General features: G+C 58.3%; 4 protein-coding genes across 7 annotated transcripts in view; 2 read left to right on the forward strand and 2 right to left on the reverse strand.

Annotated features, from left to right (window-relative positions):
* Positions 1-1,176: 1,176 nt before the first annotated feature.
* Positions 1,177-8,873, reverse strand: SARS2 (seryl-tRNA synthetase 2, mitochondrial). Of its 2 annotated transcripts, XM_037516518.2 has the most exons (16): positions 8,554-8,872; positions 7,293-7,388; positions 6,505-6,534; positions 5,822-5,962; positions 5,688-5,742; positions 5,119-5,182; positions 4,785-4,890; positions 4,070-4,117; positions 3,719-3,827; positions 3,374-3,419; positions 3,211-3,298; positions 3,020-3,129; positions 2,189-2,282; positions 1,997-2,089; positions 1,848-1,913; positions 1,177-1,762 (listed from the first exon to the last, which is right to left on the reverse strand). In XM_037516518.2, the coding sequence occupies exons 1-16, from the start codon at positions 8,815-8,817 to the stop codon at positions 1,625-1,627; spliced, it is 1,548 nt and encodes a 515-aa protein (XP_037372415.1). In that variant the 5' UTR covers positions 8,818-8,872; the 3' UTR covers positions 1,177-1,624. The 2 variants fall into 2 exon arrangements, with proteins under 2 accessions (XP_037372415.1, XP_037372416.1); XM_037516519.2 differs by lacking the exon at positions 4,070-4,117 and having other exon boundaries at positions 8,554-8,873.
* On the forward strand, positions 8,579-14,471 carry MRPS12 (mitochondrial ribosomal protein S12). 2 transcript variants are annotated; one of them, XM_037516526.2, is made up of 4 exons: positions 8,579-8,649; positions 8,747-8,895; positions 9,351-9,418; positions 11,108-14,471. In XM_037516526.2, exons 3-4 carry the CDS (start codon positions 9,370-9,372, stop codon positions 11,476-11,478), a joined length of 420 nt encoding a protein of 139 aa, XP_037372423.1. In that variant the 5' UTR covers positions 8,579-8,649; positions 8,747-8,895; positions 9,351-9,369; the 3' UTR covers positions 11,479-14,471. The 2 variants fall into 2 exon arrangements, with proteins under 2 accessions (XP_037372423.1, XP_037372422.1); XM_037516525.2 differs by lacking the exons at positions 8,579-8,649; positions 8,747-8,895 and adding an exon at positions 8,905-9,068.
* Positions 9,381-24,123, forward strand: part of ACP7 (acid phosphatase 7, tartrate resistant (putative)) — a 123,660-nt gene continuing 108,917 nt past the window's right edge. The window contains exons 1-2 of one of the 2 annotated variants that reach the window (XM_037516520.2): positions 9,381-9,418; positions 23,542-23,726. The gene's annotated coding sequence lies outside the window, so the exon portion shown is untranslated. Of the gene's footprint in view, positions 9,419-20,186; positions 20,482-23,541; positions 23,727-24,123 lie in introns of those variants that run through there. The other variant, XM_054697164.1, reaches the window with a different exon arrangement.
* On the reverse strand, positions 12,518-23,964 carry FBXO17 (F-box protein 17). The gene is made up of 7 exons (XM_054697165.1): positions 23,910-23,964; positions 23,511-23,625; positions 18,333-18,698; positions 17,714-17,825; positions 15,760-15,855; positions 14,768-14,903; positions 12,518-13,407 (listed from the first exon to the last, which is right to left on the reverse strand). The coding sequence occupies exons 3-7, from the start codon at positions 18,679-18,681 to the stop codon at positions 13,264-13,266; spliced, it is 837 nt and encodes a 278-aa protein (XP_054553140.1). The 5' UTR covers positions 18,682-18,698; positions 23,511-23,625; positions 23,910-23,964; the 3' UTR covers positions 12,518-13,263.

Raw genomic sequence — 24,123 nt, forward strand, 5'->3', positions numbered from 1 at the left:
TAACTCACCGTGTGTGCTGGGCCATGGGCAGTGCCCCGCGCTAACTGCTCCGCTGGAGCTGCTTCCGTCCCGCCATTTTGATTGGCGTGCCGGGCCCTCTTCTAGACCCTGGGGCCACGGCCGTGAAGAGCCCCGCAAACTTCCCTGCCCTTTCGGAGCGGTTACTTGTGAAGGGGAAGAGCGACAACACTCAAATCCACACAAGGTGGATGGGGTGCCCGGTGAGTCACGCCCCAGTGTGGGTGTAGAGACTGAGTGCTGGGGCTTTTTCTTCAGGCTGTGGTGGTCAGGGAAGTCCTCTCTGAGGAGGTGACATTTGGGCGAAGGCCTGAGTCATCAGGTGGCGGGGAAGAGAGGCCGGGGAGAGGACTAGCAAGTGCAGAGGCCTGGGAAAGGCTGTGTCAGAACCGCAAGGCACGTGGGGGCGGCCAGAGCACAGCGGGGGCAGGTCCTCCAGAGCCTGGGGCCCACGGACACGGAGACACTGTCCTGAGTGAGATGCGGTCATGGGAGGGCTCAGCAGGGCCCTGACCCGGGTGTCCATGGGGTCCCCGCGGCTCCATGTGTATGTTGGGGTGCAGGGAAGGGGATGTAGGGAGAAGGAAGAGGCTGGGGGACCTCTCCAAACAGGTAGCAGTGGACAGGCCCTGGGGCCAGGGACCTAGAAAGCGAGGTCAGGTCTGGAAATACTTTGAAGGTGGAGCTGCCAGGATTTGCTGATGGACCAGAGGTGGATGAGAGAGGTGTGAGAGGAGACGGGCTGTGGATGTGGCCTGTGCGCCGGCAGCCTAGTGTGTGTGCTGGGATGGGGAGGAGCGAGTTCTGGCTTCCACGGGGCCATGCCACTTATCAGAACCCCACCAGGAGCTGGGGCCGGGCCAGTGCCAGATGTTATTCTGTCCCAGAGGCCCCCCAGTCACCCACCATGTGCTCTGGACATTTCCAGCCAGCCCTGTGCCCATAGACTGTTGGTGGATTTAGTGCCCGAGCAACTGTCTGGCAACCCGCCAGGGCACCTCCCACAGACCCCCAAAGGCCTTTGTTCTGACCATTTATTGGGGACTTCTGCTCAGCACCCAAGGGAGGGAGAAGGAAGGAGGGTTGCAGGTCTCTCCTCCCCCTCTCCATTCATAGAACTTTCTTTTCTTTTTTTTAAAGATTTATTTATTTATACAACAACTGGGGTACAGTCAGAGGCACGGGAGGGTGAGAGGCTTCACCAGAGAGAGCGGGGAGCAGAGCAGGCAGATGGAGGGGAGCAGCGGGCGAGACAGGAGAGGTCTGCTTCACCGTGTGGGATTCTCGCCTGCTGGCCGGGATGGAACCCGCGCTCAGAGGCTGCGGACGGCTTCACAGTGCGGCGCTCAACCTGCTGCGCCACTGGGGAGGCCCCGCCATCCATAGAACTTTCAATTCCCCAGACGTCCACTGCCCCGTGTAGGCGGGGGCTCCCCATGACAGCAGCGCTGCTGACTGCACCGAGGAGGTGGGGAAGCAGGAGCCCGGGGCCTGCTGAGAACTGCAGGCATCAGGACGGGCTTGGGAACAGTCCCCAGGAGTCCAGGGTCCCGGAGCTCCAGGAGGGGCCGCCCGCTGTGTGGGCAGATGGGGATGCGTTCTCAGTTCAAGGCAGCTGGCCCGGGAGCCTGGGCTTCTGGGGCTGGTTGGGGCCAATGTACTGGAGCGGCACGTGGGTCGGCGCCGTGATCCGGTCCGTGCCCAGGTAGGGCTGGAGCGCAGGGGGCACCAGGACGGAGCCATCCTGGGGACAGAGCAGGTCTCAGGAGGCTGCCACTGCCCCCGTCCCCACCCACCGCCTCTCCCGGTGGGCTCCTGGTGCCCCTCACCTTTTGCTGGTTGCTCTCCAGGAGGGCGATGAGGAGACGAGGGACAGCACAGGCCGTGGCGTTCACCTGGGAGAGACACATGCTTAGGCCCGGGCGCTGGCCGCTGGGGAGGGGCGGAGGGGCGGAGGCGGCGGGGCGCGCGGCCTCACCGTGTGGGCGAACTGCAGCTCCCCGGCCTCTGTCTGGAACATGATGTGCAGGCGGCGGCTCTGGAAGTCCGTGCAGTTGGAAGCACTGGTGACCTGGGGTGCGGGGTGGACGGGGGGAGGCAGTGGGGTGGACTGAGGGGATCAGCTGAGGGGGCAGACCCGTCCCCCGTCCCCACCGGGATCCGGTCTCACCTCGCCAAAGCGGCCGCGGCCAGGCATCCAGGCCTCGATGTCGAACTTGCGGTAGGCGGGAAGGCCCAGCTCCTGGGTGGGCATGTCCAGGACCCTGCGGCCATGGACAAAGACGCGGCGCAGGTCAGTGAGGGAGAGGGCAGGGCGGTGGGGATGGAGGCAGGCGAAGAGAGGAAACAGAGTGCATGGGAGCAGGAGTCGAAGTAGAGGGCAGAGGATGGAAAGAGGAGGCGCACAGAGTGGCAGAGGAGGAGGCGGTGGCGATGGAGAATGTGCTTCGAGGAGGCAGGAAAGGGGCTGATGGGTGAGGAGGAAGGCTGTGTGGCTGAGCCTCCAGGTGGCCATTCTCACCTCCTATTAATAGCACCCCCAGTTTTTGTAATGGGCGGCCCAGAAAAAAGTCCCCATTTCTCAGCATCTCTTGAAAGCCCAGGGTGACTGATGGGGTGAGAGCGGGCACGGGGCTTGCAATACAGGGGTCAGCCATGCCCGTACAGCGAAGGGGGCGCCCTGCTCTGTCCCTCCCAGTGGATGTGCAAAGCCACCCTGGTCCATGCACCCTAAAGATGGGGAGCAACAAGAGGGAAGGGGCCTGGGTCTCAACACTGGCTCGCCCTGTGCCGCTGACACCGCTGTTATCACCCTCTACACCCATGGGGGCGTTACAGGCTGGCTGAGACCCTAGATCCAGCCCGAACAGGAAGATGGGGGCAGAGGGAGAAGAGGTGGTGAGGATTTTCAAGAAGTGGGGGTACCTAGTCAGTCCTTCCCCACTTTGCTCCACCCCCTACATCAGCATCCCCCGCTTCCTGCCCCGAACACCGCTGCTACCGGAAGTGCAAGCCCAGCTCTGTCAAGATTTCCATCTGGAGGGCCAGGAATTCCTCCAGCAGCCGCGAGCTCTGCTCCAGTCCAGGGCCTGTCACCCCGAACATCTCCACCTGGGTCAGGGCAGGGGCACAGGAGTCAGGAAGCCCTGGCTAGTGGGGTGACTCCCCTGCCCCAGTCCTAGTAGTGCCCACCTTGGTGAAGTGGTGCACTCGATACAGCCCCCAGGGCTCCTTCCCCGTGTGCGTCTCCGCGCGGTAGCAGGTGCTGGCACAAACCATTCTGGGGGAGCGGGGAAGGCGAGGTCAGGGGGTGGCGAGGGAATGTCGCAGATGGGCATGGGGAGCGGGCGGTCACCTGATGGGCAGGTCCCTGAAGGCCACGGCGTGGTCCATGAAGTAGCCTGGGAGGAGGAGGGACGGGACAGAGTCAGCCGTGCAGGCGCAGGGAGGCTTTGAGAGAACCAGAAAAGGCGCCCGCTCTGGCAGGTGCAACCTCACGGCAGGGCGTGTGGCCATCTTCCCTGTTTTGTTACACAGTCAACAACCTATGTAACTGTACAACACACATCAGCCCTGGGGCTCCTGATACCCCGGGAAGGCAGCTCCACCCTAGATGATCCTGGTTGCCCCCCACAACCCCTCCTGCCCTGAAGACACTGGAGGTGACCTCACACCACTTCTTGGCCCCAGGCATGCTCACCTGCAAGTCCCACCTCTGCTGTCCCGGCCAGGCTGAGGTCTTCAAAGCGGGAGGGGTCGATGTTGTAAATTTGGGATGGACTGGCATTTGGTGTCATCCCACAGCCTTCCTGGGGGTGGAGGCCAGGCCGCAGAGGTCAGGGGGCAGGCCACCTGGGCCGTCTCCATTTTGCAGATGCACCCCTTGCTCCTCCCTGGGAAGCATCTGGAATCGCCTGGCCTCCCTGTTTTGAGCTGACCCCCTCAACCAGGCCCCAGGAAGGTGGCAGGGGAGCTAGGATGGCCTCCCACGGGGCCCAAGAACCGGGCCTGACACACCACAGGGCGTGGGCGGCACAGGGCCCTCACTCACAAACACGGCTCCCCGGAGAAGGTCTGGCACCGTCATGGGGGTGAATCCCTGTGAGGGGAGGGGTGAGCTGAGCAGGGCCAGGACCCCAGCAGACCCCAACTCGGGCCTCAAGAAGGAACACTGTGTAGGGTCCAGTGACGCCCCCATCATGCCACAGTCCCTTGTACTTCAGGGGACACTGAGGAGGCTAGCGCAGGGTGTGCAATCACCCTGGCCATAGGGTCCTGGTCCCTGGGGCCCTTCTATGTGATGATGTTGTGGTTTTCTCACTTAGTCCATCCCACATGGGGCAGCTGGACATGTTCAGCAGGACAGATCTGGCCACATCTGTCCCCTGCTTATAGCCTCCTGTGGCTCCCTAGTGCCCTAGGGAAAGTCCGAGGCCCTCACCGCGGCCAGTGGCCCTCTAGTTTCAATGCAGCTGCAACCCCCAGACAGGCAGGCAGGTGGTGATGGGCAGTGGTTACAGCACAGGCTCTAGGGCCAGAGCCACATACGAGCCAGACCCTGGGTCAATTACCCCGCCCCAGGACCTAATTTCCCCATCTTTAAAGTAGGGGTAACAATAGCACCTCCTCATTTAACGTGTCATTAATACACATAAAGCTCTGGAAATGGACTGGGGCAGAGGTCACCTCTCTCCTCCCTGCCTTGAACCCTCAGAATCAGCTTCAACGCCCCCACCTTCAGGCCGCCCTCCCCTCTTGGCGCATACCCGGCGGACGAGCTTGTTGAGTGTGAAGCTGACCAGGCCGTGCTGCAGGAGGGCCCCGGCCCCACGCAGGTAGTAGGAGCGGTGGCCCGACACGTGGGACAGGCGTCTGGAGACAGATGGGCAGACAGGCAAGTGCATGTGGGCCAAGAGGGGACTCCAGCACCCCGGGGGCAGAGGCCCAGCTGCCAGGCAGAAGCCGGGCATCAAACATTCATGCTGGGCGAGGCCCAGGTGGTTCCACATCCCACACAGAGCCCCAAGTGACAAGCCGGCTGCCAGCTGGTAGGGCGGGGAGGGCCTGGGCCGCGGGGGTGGGCGGGGGAGGGGGGCTCACTTCTGACGGATGATGTCGAGTTTCTCGGCGATTTCCAGGTGGCCCCGGGGTTGGAAGGAGAAAGCTGGATGTGAATGCAAAGCAACGGGGTGAGGGGGTGGGCAGGCCGGGAGACGGGGAGCAGGAACAGAGAGGATTAGAAGCACAATGGGAAGGAAGGCAGGCCGACAGAGGAAGTCAGGGCTAGAAGAGACAGCGGGAGAGGAAGAAGGAGCAGAGAAGCAGCGACAGAGAGAGACAAAGAGAAGGATGAAGATGGCGGCGGAGAGGGACCGGAAGGGGGAGCACGAAGGCCGAGGAGGATGGGCAGAAGAGAAAGGAACGCGGGGAAGGGAGGACGCCAGGAGGAAAAGTGCAGGGAGACGAGGGGGTCAGAGAGATAGAAACACACACAGAAGACAGAGAAAGCCCGTGAGGTGTAGGGGAGACAATGAGAACTGGGGACCTGCCCTGCAGACAAAATCCCCAAAGGGGCAGGAAGATGGAGCTACCTATGGCAGTGCCAGGAGTTCTAAGGGGTGCAATTCCCAGCCCCAACTTGGCGACCCCTGGCCTGGGGGGTGGCCCACCTGGTTTGTCTCCGACCACATGGAGCACACGGGCCTGACTCTCATCCCCGACGGGCTGCAGGGAGACAGCAGGAGTCAGGGGAAGGTGGCCCTGGGTAGGCCCTGGCCTCCCCGCTGCCCGGCATGACGCTTACCACATCTGGGTGGGTCTGGTTGGGCAGCCTCAGGGCCCGCAGGTAGAACTGCTCCTCAAGCTGGGCCTTCTTGGGGTACAGGAGCATGAGCTGCTTTCGGATCTCCCGGCCGTGTGCCCGTAGATTCTGATACCTGGGGTCCTGGGGGCAGGGCAATCGGGTCAGCCTGGGAGAGGGTGGGCAGTCCCTCAACTAGTGTGACCTTGACCCTTGCTTGCAGAACTGCTGTGGTGGACATTTGTTGCCTGTTTTGGCCCAACAACCTGAATTTCCTTTTGAGAACCTCCCCTCGCCACCACGTGGCACATGCACAGGAACATCACTCAGGTTGCCTACATTCCATTGCCTTGATAGGCCTAAAGGCCAGCACATGACCCAGTCCCAGCACCATGGCTAGAGCTGTCAGGGAAGTAGGCCTCTTTGTACCCGACCCTGCCTCTCCCCTCTCCAAGGGGAGAAAGCTGATCTAGAAAATAAAGGAAGCAGAACCATATCTGGAGCCAGGACCTAGATCCAGCTGTACCTGAAGCTAGCATTTTAGTTTCATGAATCATAGTGCCTGGTTTTCTCCTTCACCCTGTTTGAGTTAGATTTTCTACCACAAATAGGGGAGGATTCATGACAGATGTCTTCTTCACACTGCCCACTCCCAGTGGGGATAGGACATCAACTCCCTGTAGTACCTGCTGCACTTGTTTGTTGTCTTGGTTTACCTGGTAGAAGAGAGACAGAGAAAGTGATTAGGTAGATTCAATGGGGAGGAGATGAGGGGGAGGCAAAAAAGAGGCGTGAAAGTTCAAACAGGACCAGGGCATCTGAACTCCATGCTCAGACAGTGCCTGGCACGTGACGGTCGCGATACACACATCCACTATTATTTTTGTGATAGTTTTGAAGCCCTTGGTGACAGATGCTGTTGGCTGTGTAGCTCAAGACCATTTGCCATCCTCCCTCCTTCTCCACAGACCCCTGACTGCTCCCAACACAGTCTGTGTTCAGAGAATGTGGGCCCAGAGGACCGGCCCCTTCAATATCTGAGCCCCCTGAAGTAGCTGCAGTCCTTTTGCTGATGCCTGGTGTGGGTATGGGGTACCTGGGCATGAGACCTGAGGGGACTTTGCTGGATGCTTCAGGAAGGTCTTTGGTCTCTGGCAACAGGTGCTCAAGTACCAGTTGTGCTTGAGCAGAAGTAATTTCCTGCCTCTGGTGGCTGAGTCACACAAGATGCTGTGCTACAGCAGCCAGCTTGGAGCTGTGAGAGGGGAAACTGAGGTCAAATCAGTCTAGTGAAGTGATGTTGCAGAGGGAGGAAAGAACTTGAGCTGGCAATGTTGGGGAGCACCGCTAATTCATCCACCCCAGGGAAGCCTGAACCTGGATGACTTGTAACGTGAGGTGGTAAATGCCTGGTTACCTGCAGCTGAGAGCATCTTGGCTGCTACCCCTCACCCAGCCAGAACCCCAGGCTCACCAGCAGGGCCTGCACAGCCTCGGCCACAGCCCCCTTCTCCTCCTCCAGGCTTTGGATCTGCTCCCGCAGCTGTCTCAGCTCCTGCCAGGTGGAGATCTGGGGGTGGACACAGGAAGAAGGGGGTTAAATGGCCATTGTCCCCTGCAAACTGGCGCCTCCTCTAGTGAGTACCTGGACCTGCAGTGGGGTGAGGCAAAGACCCCTCACTGTCCCTGGTATGACTGTTCTCCCCTCTTTCCCTTCAGTTCTAGAACTCCCTGTGTGTAGCTGGGCACACAATTGCCCAAAAGGCAGACTGCTTCCCTGTCCTGTTATCACTCCCAGGTGCCCAGACCAGTGGTTATGAGGGCAAGTGAGTGGGACTCTTGGGCCCCCTCCTTCCCGATAAGCCTTCAAAAGGGCTGTCTTTCCTGATCCTTGGCCTGGATGTGGATCCTGAGGAAAGCTGAAGAGGCTATTATCCTATGGATGCAGAGGGAGAAGATGGAAGGGCCTTGATGCCAAGGGGTGACACGGAGCTGAATCTTAAGTGTCTCTTCTGATAAAATGAGGTTGCTGTGAAACTTACATGTATATGTACGAAACTTTATATGTATAAAGCACTAGGAACAAGACAGTAGTGGGGTCCAAGAGAGAGCTGGGAGGTTTTGGGGTCCCCACGAGCTTCAGCATCCCAGCTGATGACTTCGGTTGTAGTTCCCCAGGACGTAGGGTTATATACGTGCGAGCTATTATTAAAAGCTATATTATTAATATAGTTATGTATAACTATAATAATTATTATCATTCACTGATTGATTCTCAACACCTGGGGCATAGCAGGTGGTCCAAAATATTTGTTCAGTAGAACCATGCCTTCATGAACGAGCCCTCTTTAACTGCCAGCTACTGTGGGGTCGGTGAAGGAGTCCACCTCTCCAATTCACATCCCTGCCCCCCCATATTCCTTTGTGGCCTTAGGGTAAGGCTGGCATGAGGTCAGAGCACAGAGGAACTGGTACTATAGTAAGTTCCCAGGGCAGACCAGTTTCCCGGGACGCTTTACGGAACAGGTGCACAAGGCGTGTCTTAGAGATTAGGACCCTGGCATTCAGAGGGCAACTGGCACATGACTGTCAAGCACAACACGGGCTAAGCGCAGGTAGGAACTAAAATTCACGGGTAAGCCTGTTCCCTGCTGGAGAGGACCTCACAAGCCCGCGGGTCCGTAAGGACAACAGCCAATCGGCAAAGCGCCCCAGTCCCGCGCAATCGCACTCACGATCGCGGGCAGGTCGTCCGGCCGCAGCTCCCCCTTGCGGAGCTCCAGGGCGCGGGCCGCCTCTTCGGGGCATGCGCACAGCGGCTCCATGTCCAGGTGAGGGAGCGCGCTGTAGCCCTCGCGCGCGTGCTCGTACAGAAGGTTCCGGTCTTGTCTCTCCGTAACGAAATCCCTCCTGTGGCTCTGGTTGCAGACGCAACTTCTGGGCCGGAGCCCCCGACCAGCCACTAAAGGCCACAAACGTCGTGCTATGGACGCAGCCATCTTGGATAGGGGACGTGGAGTCACGCACTCTTCGTCCCACCCTCTTTGCGTTTAGACCAATTGCAGAGCTGTGGTCCCGTAAGTCCCGCCCGTGTCGAGATTGATACTGTCGTTGTCCAATCGTCGTCTGGGCCCCGCCCCTTCAGCTGACGCGGGAGGCAGACCCAGCCAATCCCTGCCGAGATAACCCCCGGAAGGGACTGGAGGAGGTCTTCAGCGTGTCTGCGGGACCCTGTTAAGGTTGGAGCGAGGTCAGTGGAGTCCTGGGCTCCTCGCCTGTTGGTTCCTCAGTTTCCCCTTTACTCCTGTACGCGGGCGGGCGGGCGGGCGGGCGGGGCAGGTGCCCGAGAACCTATTCAGAGCGAGCTAAATGTATGGAAGGACTTTCTGTTGGCAGCAGTGTGGTTAGACCTTCAGAGGAAATTCCTTAGATTTATCCAGAAGCCGCCGACGGCGGGACGGGGAGAATTAGCACCTTCGTTCGAGAACGACCACTTTCCCTCCCTCTCTGAGTCTCTTATCCCCTTACACAGGGACGCTGCAGGCGGCGGGATGTCCTGGTCCGGCCTTCTGCGTGGCCTCAAGACGTCCCTAAGTTATGGTGAGTGGGGTGCTTGGGCTGCAGAGACGGGGCTGGATGAGGATTACCCCTCTGGGGCTTGTGAGCTGCTGCCGCCTCCCGGAGAGAGCCGGGGTTTTAAGTCAGCTGGCACTGCAAGGGCAAGATGGGAAAAGCAGTTGCATCGAGGCTACTCTGGAATTTGGCCTAAGGGTTGTTTTTTTCCGGTATATGCTTATTTTAAATCCCAGCGTGGATGAGACACCCAGGCAAAGCGTTGTAGTCATTCAGTATTTTTCAAGAGCCTAGAGTGTACCAGGCAGAACTTGGTCCTTCTGCAGACATCAGATGCTTCTCATGGGCCGTGATTGTTGTGTTGATTCACTTACTCAGTCTGCAAACCTTTATTCAGCACCATCCGTCTGCTGTTGATTAAGTATCACAGGGCTGGGCAAAATAGCCTGCCCCCAACCCCCTCCCGGCCTGGGCCACCTGAGTTTGTTGACATTGGGATCCCATATTGTGCTGAGGAGGGAGATGTGGTTATGGTGCCACCATACAGATGAGGACTCAAGGCACAGGGAGGCGAGGAGTCTCGTTCAATGGCGTATCACTAGGAAGAGATTTCTAAGAAGGTCTCCGCCCCTTTGAGGATTCTGCTGTAATGTGAGACATGCAGTGACAGTAAGGCCAAGACCAGGTATGGAGGAGAGTGTGAAAAGTCATCCTCGCTAAGTGACAGAGGATGGACCTCAGCCCTGGACTGGAAGCTCTAAGAGGGCACAGCCCAAGGCTCTCTCAATCCTTCCTGAGTCTCTATTGTGGAGGCCAAGTCATCCTGGGTGCATGGCAAAGAATCCAGTTACCTTTGCTCCTTCTTACATCCCACATCCTATGAGTAAATCCTGTTGATCTGCCTTGGAAAGAGACAATTGACACTTGAACTTCATGGGCATTATGTAAGCTGCTCCCCTACCTCCTTCTCCCCCTCCCCCAGTTGAAAGTCTGTACACCTTACAGTTGCCCCTGTGTATTTGAAGGTCCTACTTCCGGGGATTTAGCCAGCTGACTTCTGAGGTTGGCTGAACACACAGATATAGATGGCGCAGGTAGACAAGTGCCTAAGTGGGCCTACAGCTCACACTCCTGGTGTTCAAGGTTCAGTCCCTCCACCCTGCCTGCCCACCCGCCTTTCTCTTACTGCACCGCAGCCATGCTGGGCTCCTTTCTGTTGGTGTGTTTGCAGACTGGTGTGAGGGAGGGGGCGTCGGGGGAGATGAGGTCAGGCAAGGAACGGGAGCAGATTGTGTGGGTGCAGTGAGCACTTCGGCGTTGACTCTGAGTGAGGTGGCACCACTGGGGTCAGGAGAGGGATGGACTCTGATGTGGGTTTCCACAGGGCCCCTCTGGCTGTCTTTGCAGATGTGGGAGGCGGAGGATGGGATACTGGGGGGAGAGTCGGTGAGGATGGACAGACCTGTTGGATGCTACGAAGGAAGAAGAAAGAGGTGGATTGTGACCAATTTTGAAGGTTCCGCTGGCGAATCTGCTCATGATGTTGGAAGTGGGTGTGACAGAAGGACACATCCTGGAACACCCCACAGAGTGGCTTTGTGGTGGTGGGGGGGCATGAGTTGACACAGGCACTGTGCACTTGACAGAGCTTGAGCCTCCTTGTTTTGATCACTGTGTTTAAACGGCATTAATCCGGCCTCCCGGCTGTCTTTGCAGGCCTAGCCCTCGCCCCCCGGCCCTGGGCCACCCGTGCCATGGCCACCCTGAACCAGATGCACCGCCGGGGGCCTGCAAAGTGGGCGCCGGCCCGGCCAGGCCCTACGGAAGGCCGGCCACAGCTGAAGGGCGTGGTTCTGCGCACCTTCATCCGCAAGCCCAAAAAGCCCAACTCGGCCAACCGCAAGTGCTGCCGCGTGCGGCTTAGCACAGGCTACGAAGCCGTCTGCTTCATCCCCGGGGAGGGCCACAGCCTGCAGGAGCACCACGTCGTGCTGGTGCAGGGTGGCCGCACCCAGGACCTGCCAGGCGTCAAGCTCACTGTCGTGCGAGGAAAGTATGACTGTGGCCACGTGCAGAAGAAGAAGTGACCGTGGGACCAGGCGGGCGGGGCTTGTAGGAACAGAACCTGCCTCCCTGGGCTCCTGCGGCGTCCTTGGAAAGCAAGTCCAGCTCTGGCAGCAGCCACTCCTGGGATCAAATCCTGGCTCTGCCTCCTCCATCGGGACTGGCCTGTCAGGGCCCGGATGTGTTGTCATGGGGTACACTTCTGCCTGGACAAGACACTGTACTGCCTGCCCTCTGCTGGGAAGGGGTTGCAATAAACACGTTCTCCAGGTGGTCATGTGGACCCCTAGTGCTGTGGGCCCTCACGGTGGCCCTTGCCACTGGCATCCCTGTTGGGCCTTTGTTTCCTACACCAAAAATAGCTCCACTTGCAGTAACTCCTCTGTCATGTTTGCATGACACAGGCTGTATAGGCCTCACCTCGCGTGCAGGGGGCTATTGTGTTAAAGGTGGGAGTCAGGAGGCCTGGCAAGCTTCCTCCTGAAAAATAGCAGTTGCTGTAATGTTGGTGACAAAGGAATGTTGAAAGGATTGAATGGGGTGGCCATCCCCGCATGGGAGCCCTCTGCCTGTGCTGGTCTCAGACTCCCACACCTTTCAACGCCTGCCTCCTCCTGATTGTTCCGTGACATGGGGTTTATTTGTTCCCCCTGCTGGGCCTGTTTCCTCCTTTGGAAAATGGAACCAAGAGTAAAACTGGCCTCACCTGATCATGTACTCTGCCCCTGGGAGCTGGGAGCTGTGCTGATAGGTCTGGGCCTGGAGCCCCACTTGGGTCCTGCCTCCGCTGCTTCCTGGCCTAGTTGCCTCAGGCAGGCTGTTTTCAGCCTTGAGTCTGTTCCTCCCTGGACTGAACGGTGGAGGTCACATGCATGTCCCAGAGCTGTTGGGAGAACTGTAGAGAACCCAATGAGCACTTTCAGCAACTTCCTGGTTCTCTGAGCCCCGGGCTTAGCATACCCCCTAAAGTTCTCGCTTTTGGAAACATTCCACTAGGCCTTTCAGGATCAGAGCCTGCTGCAGGCAAGTAAATGGATCAGATGAAAACCCCCATCACCACATGTTTAGCACCAATTTTATTGTGCCAGTTTGGTTGCTGTGCCCAGCTGGGGAGGTAGCGGGGCCCCTGGGGTCAGAACAGGAGAGCTTTCCTTCCCAGCAGGCCTTGCTCCTGGAGCCCCTGTGCATGTGGACTTGAATGTGGAGGAGGTAATGGCCAGCAGGAGGCGAGCTGCCCCATGGGCGGAGCAGGAGGTAGCCATGGGGGACTGTGTAAGGGGTCAGTGGATACTTGGCCTCATGAAATTGGAAAGAAACAGTCTGGGCCAAAGGGAAGGTGTTGGTGGGGGCTGCATGGGCCTCACAGCTGAACCCCAGAGACTCCAGAAATGCAGAAAGAGCTTCCTTCGATGTCTCCAGTTGCCCCTCCAGGACAGCTGGTCAGGGCTGCCTCTGCTTCCTGCCGGCAGCCTGTTATCTAGGGGTGGCAGGTAAGAGCCACGGCCAGGTTGTTGGCAGCTTTCTCTTCGCTTACAGTTCCTGGTTTATCCTTCCATCTGTGCTCCGTTGACACATGTGCGAAAGCAGTTCTCTGCCCCCACCCAGGAAGCTGAGAACGCTGTGAGCAGCATAGTTTGGGCCCTGGTTTTTCACCCAGCGAGGGTTCCCGGGCAGCATATGGGGAACAGACCACGCGGGTCCCCCGAAGTCTCCGGGCAGCCCCTGCTCCTGACTGCAGAGGCACCCTCAATGTCCCCAGTGTCGTGCAGAAGGCAGGTCCTCCCGGAAGGCCGGATCAGGCTGGTGGGCTAGGACAGGCGGATCCGGACCCTCACGCTGGAGTGGGTCACCAGGGCGCCATAGTGCCCCACCCAGGACCGCGTGTCCCGCCCGTACTGCTCAAAAGACACGTAGCGGATGCCCTTGCCGAAGTTGCTGAAGACGTGGGAGACCTGCGTGGGGAAGGGGCGCGACCGGCTGAGGACCTGTGGGTTCCTCTTCCTCCACCTGAACAGACAGATGCCTCCCAGGGCACCAGGCTCTGTTCTAGGCCCTGGGGAGGCAGCAGTGAAGAAGGCAGCGTAAAGACCCTGTCCCACCCCCCTCAAGCTGACAGTAACTCGGGGACTCACACCTGAAGATGGAAGGGACAGAGGGGACCCTGCGGGAGGAAGGGTGGGCTGTCAAGTGATTTGGCAAAGGCCCCAGTGAGGGGACATTTGAGCAGAGACCTGGAGGAGGGCAAGGAGCCCATGGGGATCTGGGGGAAGAATGTTCCATACCAGAGACAGTCCATGCAAAGGCCTGGAGAAGTAGGCGGGGTCAGGAAAGTAATGGGGCCTGACCACTGTAGGTCACCTGACCACTGTACCTTTTGCAAATTTTTAAATTTATTTATGCATACAAGATAAGGGGTGTCGGCAGTGAGAGAGTGGGGAACAAAACAGGCAGATGTAGTGAAATACACTGCTGAGGGGAGCAGTGGGCGAGACAGGAAAGGTCTGCCACACCATGTGTGTCAGCTCCCTGGCCGGCTGGCCTTGATAGCGCTGTGTTTAACCCCTGCACCATCAGGGAGGCCCTTTGCAAATTTTTAAGAAAAATGAGATAAAACTTGCCTCACAAAATTGAAGCTGTACAATTCAATGGCTTTCAGTATATTCACAGTGTTAGGCAGCCATCACCACAGAATGTTCCGGAACATTTACATCATCACAGGGAAAAAAATCCTCCCATGCCTCAGCCGTCACTTCCAATTCCTCCCTTCCTGTCACTGCTGGGCCTTGGGGCTCCACCCTGCGCAGTCACACACCAGGTGGCTTTCCCGGCCTCTTCCCCTCAGTGGTGTGTTTCCATTCCTTTCTCTAGCCGTGGGTGGGACTTGGGCTTTTACTTGCAGATGTATCCGGGGAGGGCTGTAAGCAGGGGAGACTAGTGATCTGACTAGTTGGAATGGGGTGTTCCCACTGCTGAGCCTGCCTTGGGAGGGTGGTGGGTGAGGGGCGGTGGGTGAGAGGAGTAGAAAGTAGCACCTAAGAGGTTCCCAGCATGGGAGCCGGCCTGGGCATGAAACCCGCCCTGCACGCTGCAGTGTGATTCTGGGTCACTTGCCTCCAGCGGCTCTGTTCCCCAACTCTAGGAGGGCATAGAGGACTGGTTCACCGCTGCGTCCCCGTGCCTCGCGCACAGGAGGTGCTCAGTAAATGCATGTTGGATAACTTGAACCAGGCCTGGCATGTGAGGCGCAGGACTGTCAGCTGTGATTACAACAGATACTCAGTGAGGGCTGAGAACAGGGACAGCCTGACCCACCTGCCGGCAGCCCCTCTCAGTCCACTGCAGGACCGGGTTTGGTGACGCCGAGAACTTGATCACTTCGTTTTCATACACGTCCAGGAGGCGGACCCGCAGCCGGTAGATGCAGCCGCAGTTCTCTCGGGCGCCCCACCTGCCGGGTGTGGTGAGCCTTGATGCCCCCCCCCACACCTGCCCAGGTCTCTGGGCCACGGGCTGGGCTCCCTGCGCTTTGATGATAACACATACCCGCACGGCACAGAGAGAGCCCCAGACCTGGAAGCCTGGGGGAGGAGCCTGGGCCTTCAGGGGGTGGAGCCAGGTTCGGAGGGTGGAGCCAGGGCTGGGGGAGGAGCCTGGGGAAAGAGCCCAGTTTTAGAGGCTCTAGGTCACATGTGTGTCTGGGGGTCGGGGGAGGTGGTGTGCTCTGGAGAGGAGCCACAACCTAGGGGAGGAGCCTACAGCAGGTGGGAACCTGGATATGGTGGGATGGCCACAGCTCTGGAGAGCAGCTGGAGCCCCAGGGAATAAACTGGGCTCCCTGTGGAGGAGCACAAGCACCTTGAAGAATGTTTCGTTGGGGAGGAGCAGACTCTGAAGCCAACTAGTGCTCATCCTGTCCCAACCCTGTCGCCTCTGAGCCTCAGCTGTCAGCACAGAGTGCCCAACCCTCCAGAGGCATCCAGAGCCCTCAGGCCAGGGCTGAGTTGTAGGGGTGGGGATGGAGGGTGAGGGGTCGTTTTCAGATCAAGCCCCCATGTCAACAACCCCAGGGCCTGCTGGGCCGAGGGTGTTGTGCAGAGTGGGGGCTCCGGGCTTGTCGGGGCTCCACCCCTCCCTGGCTGTGCAACCCTTAGGGCAAGGCTTCTCCTCTTTCCCTCGGCCTCCCTCTGAAGGGGGCACAGAACCATGGCTATTCTATGGGGCTGATGGGGGTTGAGATGAGCCCCTTCTGCAGAACCGCCCCCCACACTGTTGTGCTCCAGGGTAGGTCTCCATTCCTCACTCACCAGTCAGCAACGCAGATCTCGATCTGGGCACTGTCCAGCAGCTCCTGCCACACCCCCTCCATCACCAGGTCCACCAGCTGCCTCTTGAAGCACCATCTGGAAGGGGTCATGGGGGGAGCAGTCCTGTCACTCAAGTCACAGTTCAGGAATCACCTCCAAGAAGCCTTGCCTGACAACCCTGTCTAAAGCATGTGTTTAGGGTTTGTAAGACGGGTGGGCATCCCCACTGACCTCTGGGATCCCCCACTATTCTCCACCCTCCTCTGGGCCACAGGAGGCTGGCCTGTAGGCAGGTTTGCCCCTAACATTTGTGGGGACTGGGACATGAGGACAAATGAAGACCCACATCCCAGACATCTGAACGGGAACTCTGGAACCTCCTAAATGATGGAGGACCAAGTTCTATGCCTGTATGGGCTGGTCTCCCTTACTCTCTACTTGCTAGTGAGTCAACCAGCAGGAAGCTCCAGCAGGCCATGGGAGGGAGAGGAGGGCGTGGGGGTATTTACCCCCCTGGCTCCCTCCTAAGGGTTCACTGTGGGACTGGGTCTGTCAGTGAGAGGCCCTCAGCACCCTCTCCTTTGTCTTCTCTGCATGGTTGTGTGACAGCTTCCTCCCCTTACCCCATCGGGTGGTGGTGATGGGGGGGTAATGACCCTTCCCTACTGTTACTGGCCCAGGAGCCTGGCAGTGTCCCTGTTGTTTGCCTCCACCTTTGCCAACCGTCCTCCACTATTTTGAATGTACCGTGCTAGAAGTGTAATACCGGCAGAACTTGACCAATGGGGCAGGACAGTGCACAGGGACAACCTCTAGGGGTGTATGGGAACCTTATAAATGATAGAGGTGGCACTGTCATCTCATGGGGGACAGGTGGATTCTTAAGTAAAATGGTGTTGAGAAAACTGAATATATGGAGGTGGGGGGGGGGGTGCACTTGTTTCTTACCCCACACCACACTCAAAGGTGGATCCAAGGTCTAAATGTAAAACTATAAGGCGGTCACAGAAGACAGTGGAAGAATACTTTTAGGATCTAGGGGGAGGAACTTTTTAAACAAAATTTCAAAAACAAAAACTGAAGCAAAAAAGACGAAGTGGATCACAAAAGAATGAGACTACTGAATAAAAATCACCGTGGGCACAGTTCATACAGGTGGCACAGAGGGAGAAGACTGCTCTAATGGGTGGACAAGGGACTGGCATCGAGAACATGCAAGGAATTCTTGTATATCAACAAGATGAAGACATGACTCCTAATAGGAAACGTAGAAAAGAGGGAATCTTAAAAAAAAAAAAAAAAAAGCAACACATGAAGAGATGCTGAATTATTTGTAAACTGAAACAAACAGCAGTGAGATGATCGCTGCACTCCCAATATATTGGCCGCTACAGAAAACTGGGTAATGCTCCTTGGGAATGCTTGACTGGGGAGAGAGCACAAGGAACACGCATGGGCATGAGGATAAGAGAATCAAAATGCTTTGAGGTCTTCATAGCATTTATCACAACCGGAAGCTCTGGAGCCACTTGGGTTCAAATCCCAGCTCCCCCACGTCCTAGATGTCCGCTACCCTCTGTGCCTCAGTTTCCTATTAAGTGGAGACAGTAAGTGTCCGCGTCAGCGTGGTTATCAGGATTGAGGGTTATATATAAAGCGTCGGGCATACAGCAAGCCTCTAAAGGCTTTTTGTGATATTAGTATTTTCTCTTTATGCGTTCAGTGTCTCCCCGCCCTACATCTAAAATGCAAATACAAAAAGAAAAAAAGCAGGTTCCCGATCCTGCAGCGTTTTCCGTGTGTCTCGGGCAGCTAACACTGCCTGACACCTGGCAGGTCCTCCGTAAATATTTGTTAATTGAATAAATGAGGGAGAGGCTGGAGGTGGGTGAGGGCGAGGGGGGTGGGGTGGGGGGAGCCCATCTTCCCCTCCCTCCTCCGATCAGTCACTCACTCGAAAGAAGTCACGAAGCAGGTCTGGGCCGGCGCCCCGGGCACCAGTGTCAGGTTCCTCTCCACAGCCCAGCCGTTCCCGCCGTGCTCCACTTCCCAGCCTCTGAAGCCCTCTGTGGGGTACAGCAGGATTGCACTCGGGGGGTTTGCCTGCCAGCTCGCCCAGGGCCCCCGCCACTCCCCACTTTGTCCCTCCCACCAGCTCCGGCCTCCCGATCTCGACACAGGCCCGGCCCATCCCCTTGGCTGCTGGGCCACGCCGGCTCCTGCTCTGCACCGGCCTCCCCGGCCCCGCCCCCGGGATCTTAGCCCCGCCCCTGGATCTTAGCCCCGCCCAAAGCCTCCCGGCTCCTCCTACTCTGCGCCCCGCCCGTCGCGACGCCGCGACGTTCAGCTCAAGCCCCGCCCCCGCCGGCACCCAATCGGCTTCTCGCCAGCCCCTGGCGCCGCCCACTTTTCCCACGGCCTCTGCCACGCGCCTTTCGCGGCGGGCGCCCGGCTCCCTGCGCGGGCGGCTCCGTCTCCTCCCCCCGGGCCAGGCCGCTCGCGGGGGGCTCCCTGCACCCGCACCCCCCGCCCCGGCCGCGCCCTCCCGCTGCTCGGCCCGGGCCCGCACGCACGCTCTCCGCAGGAGTTGAAGATGAGGTTGCGCCCGAGGGGCGCGCGCAGGCAGTAGCGGGCCAGCGCGCAGAGCGGGAACTCCTCCGGGTCCTCGCCGCGGGGCGGGTGGCGCTGGGCCACCGCGTAGAGCGCGCGGCCCTCGGCGCTGGGGTCGCGGGCCAGCCGCAGCAGCCACACGGTCGGCCCGTCCACCACGTCGCGCCAGGCGCGGCACACCGGGCGGCAGCGGGTCACCAGCGCGCGCGGCGGCACGTGGCTCAGCACCTGCACCAGCAGCTCCGGGGGCAGCGCGTCCAGGGCGAGGGGCGGGTCCGCCGGCAGCCGCCTCCGCGAGGGCCTGGCGCCCATCTCCCGCCGCCCGGGCCCTGCAGGTGGAGGGGTGGGCGCGTCAGGGCAGCCTGACCGGCCCCCGCCTGTCCTCCCGATGCAAGGCCCCCCACGGCCCCCGCCAGGTGCAGGGGGCAACGTGGAGACTGGAGGGGACGCGGAAACCAGGCACTCGATTCCTGCGCTTGGCTCCCAGGGACGATGGAGAGACCTTTGTCCCCACCTTTTTCCCTCCAGTGAAAGACCCCTGGCCGACCTTGGCCCCGCCAGGGCTGCTAACCACATCTCCCACCTCTGGGCGGCGCCCTTGCGTCCGGCTGATCGTGTGCACCTAAACATAAGCACAGGAGGACCCAAAAATCCCACGGAGGCGGTGCAAACTATTTCCACCCCATCCCTCAATTCCGGGGCCTCTGGAAATCACGACCAGTCTTCAGCGAAATCTATTTCTTCAGTCTTTTCTTGGAACACTTACCACCTTGCTCTCATTGAAACTGGATCCCCAAGGCATAGGCTGTTGGGCAAAACTGGCTCTCCCTGCCTAAGTCGGGATATGCAGCTTTGCTGGTGCCACTGCTCTCCTGCCCCCACTCCCCCAGGGAGTACGCAAGTGTCAGCAGCCCCCAGGGGCGCTCTGAGAGCCCCACCAGCAGCCCCATCCCCTGCCCTGGGCTGCAGAACCGTGCTGCTTAGGGGAAGCACACTAGACATTTTATCACCCAAGGCCCCACGGGGGCTCAAGCTGCTGGCAGAGATTCCCTCTATGCTGCCGCGGACATGCAGGCCCACTGAGGCTGCAGTGGCAAAAATGCCCTGTGCTGGAGTAAATTCTGGCAGAGGAGGCAAAAGCAAGCCCCGTGGCCGCTGGCTCAGGGCTGCAGAAGCAGCACGGGGTCGCAGGCAGTAGAGAGGCGCGAGGGCCAACATAGTGGGCTCCTAGCCGAGTCCTAGCAGCTCCCATCCATGTCCCAGTGCGACTGCAGGCTCCCTCCACCACCTGGCTGCCTCACTGTGAGCCCCACGAAAGGGGCATCTGCGTGCCTCGTCATGGTGGTCCAGCCCACAAGCTGACCCCGAGGTCAGGGCAGGTGGAGCCTGTGGAAACACCAAATTTTCCAGTTAATATTGGGCACCTGGATTGTAGAATGAACCAATCAGGTTCAAGCTCAGCTTATTGGTGCAAAACGATCCAATCAGCTGCATGGGATTGAAAATGGTCCAATCAGACTTGGGCAGGGGCGGGGGAAGACTGAAAGAGGCTATAAGGCAGGGCCGCAGGCGGCTTAGGCATTCTGTTCCTGGCCTGTGAGGAGGGGTCAGCAGCTGACCTCTAAGGGAAGAAGAGAAGCTGAAGACCACCACCGAGACCCAACCTCTGCTCCTCCGTCCGGCCCTGCATCTGACATCACCTGCGAAGAGCACTATGGGCCCTGGCTTGGCATCTCACAGAGCTGTTTCTTGTTGGTGAACAACAACTCACAAAGAGCTGCTAGCACTTGGTGCCTCTGAAACTGCCTCTGGTGACTGGCACGACTGGCCAGTGCTGTCCAGCACTGTTGGCAGATGACTGGCCCTCAGTCCGGGTCGCCTTTGAGAGCTGTCCACTGCTTCGGATTGTCTAGCCTGGCTTTCACACCGGCTGCGGGCTGCTGCTGGGATACCTCAGCGACCCCACCTGTGAGCACCTCCAGCTGCTGTGAGTTGGACCCTGGCCGGCTGCTTGTGGGTGCGCCATGAGCTCCAGGCCTCGTTGATGGGACGGCGCCATTTTGTACAAGCAGCCTTTTGTTCCAGCCTCCTGGACACTGGACACTCTCTGGGGTGAGCTAGCCGGTCACTTGTGGCCTTAGAAATTCTTTGCTTCTTTGTTTATTTGTTTGTCAAATAAACCCCATTGTCATTCCCGAGTGGCCTTGCCATTGAGTGCTTGGGTGAGAACCCCTAGTGCCCGGCCCTCTACCTGCGCGAGCCCTGGTTCAGAGCCAGGTCCAGCCCCCTTCCCCCGCCCCCATCCCTTCCAAGAGGGTAGATGATGAATGTGAACATCAGAGTAAGTCGGTCAAGACCCCACTTCCTGCCTCATCTGCTGGCCACTCCGCACTGTGTATTTGAGGGTGTGTTTGGGGTACAGGGAGGTTGTTATGGGTTGTCACAGTGACTGGGGGATGCTACTGGCATTCCGTTTCTGGGGGCCCACCGTGCTTGGCGGATCGATTCTTCCCCAGACAGTAACACGGGGACATAAGCCGTCTCTGTCCCTTCAGCACTTGACAGTTTCCCTCAGGAAGTGCCGTCCACACCCCTGGCCTTGCCGTGGGCAGGCCCTGGTTAAATCCAGCCCTGCGCCTCCCTGCGTCTGCCCCCTCACGGTGGAAGTGGCTGAGGAACTCACAACCCCTCGTCTCACTTCAAGTTTGTGAACGACCCTCACGTGGGGACCTACTGCCCCCCCCATCACATTATGTTTTCTCTTACCCCCTCCCTCTTCCTCTCTGTAGACAGCAAGGTGACGCCTTCTCCCCAGCCCCTAGCCCACAGCCTTCTTGCATATCTTCACTCTCCCCTGGCTTTTTTATTTTGCAGAAAAAAACCCCACAAGTGATGAGAAGCAAACGTGCACAGGCCCAGCAGCCTATGTGCTGCTGCCTACCCTTTGCCCCTCACCCCACCCCGGCCAGGGCAACTGATGACCCCCTTGGTGCTGAACCAGTCCTCACTGTTCAGTTGGGCCTTGGCTCTCCTGGACTGTGTCGGCAGCACCTGACATGGGGCTCACTCCCACTTTACTTGCCTCCCAGCCACCACACCCCCTCTGACGACCCCCAACCCGGTGGCTCCTACTCACTCTCCTTGGCTGAACCTTCCTCTTGCCTCTGACCTTGAGATGCCAAGTCTCTGACATGAACACTCACTCCTTTGGGGGAACTCATCCATCCTGCTCCCCTCTCTCCTGGATCACCACTGTCTCCCCACTTCCCCCAGGTATCCCCACAAGTAGCCAGGTCATGTGTGATGCCCCTGCCCCCAGGGGCTCCATCTTAGGGCAAAGGCGAGTCCTTCCTCGGGACCCACAGGAGTTGCCCTGTCTCCTCCCTGTCCTCTATCCCGGCCACACCAGCCTCCCCAGCTCAGGGCCTTTGTACAGGCTGTTCCCTCCCCATGGAGCCAGCTGATTGCTCTGCCCCCCCTCCCCATACTTCACATCCTTGCTCACAGGTCGCCTTCTCAGTGAGAACCTTCCCGGCTACCTTACCTTCAGTTTCAGGACTCTCCACTTCCTCCCCCTGCACCCTTGCTCCTCTGGAGCAGCAGGCCAGACAGGAGAGGTCTGCCGCGCCATGTGGGAATCTCCCTGGCCTGCCGGGACTCGAACCCGCGCTGCAGAGGCTGCGGACAGCTGCACCACCGGGGAGGCCCCCCTCTACAGCTCTTACCTCCAGACATAGCGCATGTCATCAAAGCACAAGCAACATGCCCCATCACCGCCTGCCTCCCGAACCACGCTGCCATAGCAAGGACAGAACTACCATTTCTGTAGCATGTTATCTGTCATAGCATCCACGCCGGTGCCTGACACCCAGGAAAGGTGTTCACTGGTTGAACGCATGCATCGTCACGTTGGAAACCCACTTCACAGATGAGGAAACTGAGGCACAGCGGAAGTTCTTATTTGCCAAGACTAGTGAGCAAGTCACTTCATTCCTCCCCCGCCTCGCCCCCATGAAGTGTCGTTGCTGGGTTCAAGTCCCAGTCAAGCTTCTTGCTGAGTCCCTGGGCTGCCTCACTAAGTGCTGTGTGCCTCAGTTTCCCCTTCTGTAAATGAGAACGTTCGCAGTAGCTACTTCATAGAGTTGTGCAGATTAAACGAGTAAAGCACTGAAGCTGCTGGTGTGTCCTAACTAGGAGTGCCATTAATTTAATATTTGACACTAAATTATATTAGTTGCGACGATTGTTATTACACATCATAAAAAAGGCAGGAGCAACCATTGAGCCATTATATTTTCATCTGGTGACATTTATGGGGACGTTATGAAGCCACAGTGCCAAGCACTGAAGTTGGAGTACGTCGTCCCCTCATGGGATGGGCAAAATGGCCCTTTGTGGTCGCCCTGGATTAAGGGGCTTCCATGACCTCGTGTTCCTGGTGTAACGGAATGCCAGTCAGCGCTCGGTTCATGTCAGTGAATGTTTGAATAAATGGATCAAGGACTTGTTAAGAAATAAGCCCTTGGGGCCTCCCTGGTGGCGCAAGGGGTTCAGACACAACCTATGAAGCTATTCCCAGCCTCTGCAACGCGAGTTTGATGCCCGGCCAGGCATGGCACAGCAGACCTCTTCTGTCTCGCCCGCTGCTGCCCTCAGCAGTGCATTTCAGTCAGTCTGCCTGTTCTGCTCCCCACTCTGTCTCTCTGGTGAATTCTCTCACCCCCCACACCTGTGGCCTGTACCCCAGCTCTTGTATGCATAAATAAATAAATCTTAAAAAAAAAAAAAGAAAGAAGCTCTTATCGAGAAGGAGGGGGAAGGATCAAAACAGGGGAGGGAAGAGCACAGGGCCCTGTGGTGATGGCGCACGGGAATTTCACAGGGGCCACGCCTGAAGGGAGAAAGCATGCATTGTACAAAAATGAAGAATGATGTCAAATATATAAAATTTTAAAAAGAAAAGAAATAAGCCCTTATCAGTCAAAGGATCCAGGAATATGGCTCAATACCCCGTTCCCCCCACTGCAGAATAACTGATGGGGAGACAGGCTGCAGGGATTAGGGGGTGGTTAGTCGCATTAATAACCAGCTTCAGTTTGCAGGCGAGTCCACGGCTTGCCTGGCACGGACATGCAACTCACCAGAGTGTATTTCGGGGTCTGCTCTCCTTAGGATGTGCTGGTGACTGGAAACCTGGGACTCTCAGAGCTGGGGTGACCCCCTCACACGAGGATAGCCAGACTTCACCGAGGAGCACTGACCTTCGAGAAAGGTGCCTTGTGAGCCCTGAATATCCAAAACGCTTGTTGGGGGTGCTCTGCTGAGGGGCTGTGGAGCCACCACACCCGCCCAGCTGGGTAAGTAGGGGACAAGTATTGCATTCCTGCGACTGTGCATTTGGGGGTTGTGTGTTTGCCGTACAGGGAGGTTGTTATTGGTTGTCACAGTGACTGGGGGATCCTACTTGCATTGCATTTCTGGGGACCCACCACGCTTGGCGGATCGCTTCTTCCCCAAATAGTAACACGGTAACAACCCACCTGGCTGTTCTCCAGCACTTGACCAGTTTCCCCAAGAGGTGAAGTCTGCACCCTTGGCCTTGACGTGGGCAGGCCCTGGCGATGCTTCAGCTTCTAGCTGACGCTGCTAAGGGCTCTGTGGCCATGTCATAAAAGCAGATACCACCTCGCCTGGCTCTGGGGGGGTGGGGGTGGGGTGTGCCCTCGGAGCCCCGAGTCCAGCAGTGTCCTGTGA

Source organism: Talpa occidentalis, unplaced genomic scaffold, assembly GCF_014898055.3.
Source record: "Talpa occidentalis isolate TD23 unplaced genomic scaffold, MPIMG_talOcc4v2.1 talOcc4.17, whole genome shotgun sequence".
Classification (NCBI taxonomy): Eukaryota; Metazoa; Chordata; class Mammalia; order Eulipotyphla; family Talpidae; genus Talpa; species Talpa occidentalis.